Source organism: Carlito syrichta, unplaced genomic scaffold (assembly GCF_000164805.1).
Source record: "Carlito syrichta isolate Samal-C Ts95f unplaced genomic scaffold, Tarsius_syrichta-2.0.1 Scaffold154359, whole genome shotgun sequence".
In the NCBI taxonomy this organism is placed as follows: Eukaryota; Metazoa; Chordata; class Mammalia; order Primates; family Tarsiidae; genus Carlito; species Carlito syrichta.
The window spans coordinates 11,816-14,095 of record NW_007098455.1 but is presented as its reverse complement, the minus strand read 5'-3'; the positions used below and the strand labels follow the sequence as shown (position 1 = coordinate 14,095).

Here is a 2,280-nt window from a genome sequence, read left to right as displayed (position 1 = left end):
CTCCAGTCTGGGCAACAGAGGGAGACTCCAACTCAAAAAAAAAAAAATTAGCTGGGTATACTGGCACATGCCTGTAACCCCAGCTACTTAGAAGTCTGTGGTGGGAGGATCTCTTAAGGCCACGAGTTCAAGACCAGCCCAGCTTGGACAACATAATGACATCCCATCTCTAATTTAAAAAAATTAGTTGGGCATGGTGGCACATGCCTGTAGTTTAGCTGATAGAGAGACCTGCTAATGTCTGTCCATATTGCCACAGCCCCTAGAGAAGGGCATGGCAAGGGTTCAAGAGCTCCTGTGCATTCCTGAGAGCTAATAAAAGGTGCCCTTCCCTTTATCTCCTATGCACTTCCAATAAGCAGTTTCAAAGGATCCTTAACTTCCCTGAAGACTATGCCCAATTAGCTGAGAGATCCTGAGAGTCCCCTAATCTCCTATGGACTCCCAGTAAGTAGCTTCAGGGGATCCTTGACTTCCTTGCAGACTGTGCCCAATAAACTGAAAGATGTAAATTCCCATATACTCCCCTTTCTTAGTAGTCAAAGGTTTGAATAATATAGTATAAATGTAATCATAAGTTTTGTGATATGTATAACTTTTGCATAATGCATGATGTCTTGGGCCTTATAAACTCCCTTTACTCTATGGCACGCCTGATTAACACTACTTCTGGGCCCTATTGACAAAAGCTGTTGAGATACCTCTGGTACCTGGCACCAGGGATTCTGGACCGTAAAATGTCACTATTGGTTAAATACGGCTGTAGCTTAAGTTCTATACAATGCTCTGCTAGTCACATGCCTAATCCATAGTTACCAACAACTCTGGACTTATAAAAGCAGACTGTAAAACTTGGAAGGGTGAGCAGAACCATTTTAAAGAGGCCAAAAGCCCACTCTGCTCCCTGCATTCGAATTCAGAAATAAAACTCTTTCTGCCAGTTCCCTGTCCCTTTTTTTATTGGTATCAAGGGAGAGCAGCTGAGTGCTACTCCGACTGTAACACAGCTACTCGGAGGTTAAGGAGGGAGGTCACTTCCGGCCAGGGGTTTGAGGTTACAGTGAGCTCTGATGATGTCACTACACTACAGCCTGGACAACAGAGGGAGACCCCATTCCTAAAAATAAAACAGAACAGCCACCTGTCCCCAACAAATGGGGCTGGTCAGGACCCTTCTGTGCTTGCCCGGGGCCTCACCGAGGACGTAGATCCTGCCCTGGTGCATCGTGACCCCCAGGGCGCTTCGCCGGTGCTTCATGGGGGCCACGAAAGCCCAAGTCTCTGTCTCCACATCGTAGCGCTCCACGCTGTTCAGCTGGTCCTGCCCGTCATAGCCCCCGGCGGCATAGATGCAGTTGTGCAGGACACAGACACCTAAACAGCACGTGCAGGGGTGACTCCGGGTCTGGCCGGCAGCCCAGCCAACCCCTTCTTGGGGGAGCCCCCTCCATCCCTCCCCTCTCCCCCTGAGACGGACGCCTGAAGAGACAGAGATGAAGACCCTATGGAAACCCAGCTCTTCTGGGATGCCAGGCAAGGGAGGCTCCCCCTGCCCTCGCTGAGTTTCATGACTTGGGGTCTCTCCCTGGAAGCTCCGCCCCCGCGCCCCGCCCACCTGCCCCGCTCCGGATGGTGTTCATCGGTGTGATCATTCGCCACTCGTTCCTCTCTGGGTAGTAACACTCCGCGGAGCTGAGGCGGTTCGTCCCATCGAAGCCCCCGACGGCATAAAGCAGCCGATTCAGGACGGCCACACCCACCCCAATCCTTCGCGTCAGCATCGGGGCCACCAGGTGCCACTCGTCCCGCTCGGGCTCGTACCTACAAAGGCATAAGAACGGAGAGACAAGACCAGCGGGATTGACCTTCATGAACGGTATACGAAGAGCCGGATAGTCCCCTCCTAGTTGTACATTTGAACTCTTTTTTTTTGAGCCAGGGTCTCACTCTCGGCCAGGATGGAGTGCACTGGTACGATCACGGCTCTCCCCATGAGACCTCTTGGGCTCAGGTAATCCTCCGGCCTTAGCCTCCCCAGTAGCTGGGACTACAAGTATGAACCACCACCCTGGCTGATTTTTTTTTTGTAGAGACAAAGTCTTACCATGTTGCCCTGGCTGGTCTTGAACTCCTGGGCTCAAGTGATCCTCCCACTTCAGCCTCCCAAAATACTGGGATTACAGGCGTAAGCCACTGTGCCCAGCTGCCTGTCTCTATTAAAAATAATAATAAGCCGGGTTCGGTGGCTCAGCCTGTAATCCCGCGCCTTTGGAGGCTGAG

General features: G+C 51.8%; 1 protein-coding gene across 1 annotated transcript in view; it reads right to left on the bottom strand.

The window, feature by feature from the left end:
* The window catches only part of KEAP1 (kelch like ECH associated protein 1), an 11,689-nt gene that overhangs the window by 1,815 nt on the left and 7,594 nt on the right, over positions 1-2,280 (bottom strand). The window contains exons 3-4 of the mRNA XM_008050920.2: positions 1,616-1,821; positions 1,198-1,374 (exon numbers count right to left, since the gene is read on the bottom strand). Coding sequence (XP_008049111.2) covers positions 1,198-1,374; positions 1,616-1,821 — 383 coding nt within the window. The remainder of the gene's footprint in view (positions 1-1,197; positions 1,375-1,615; positions 1,822-2,280) is intronic.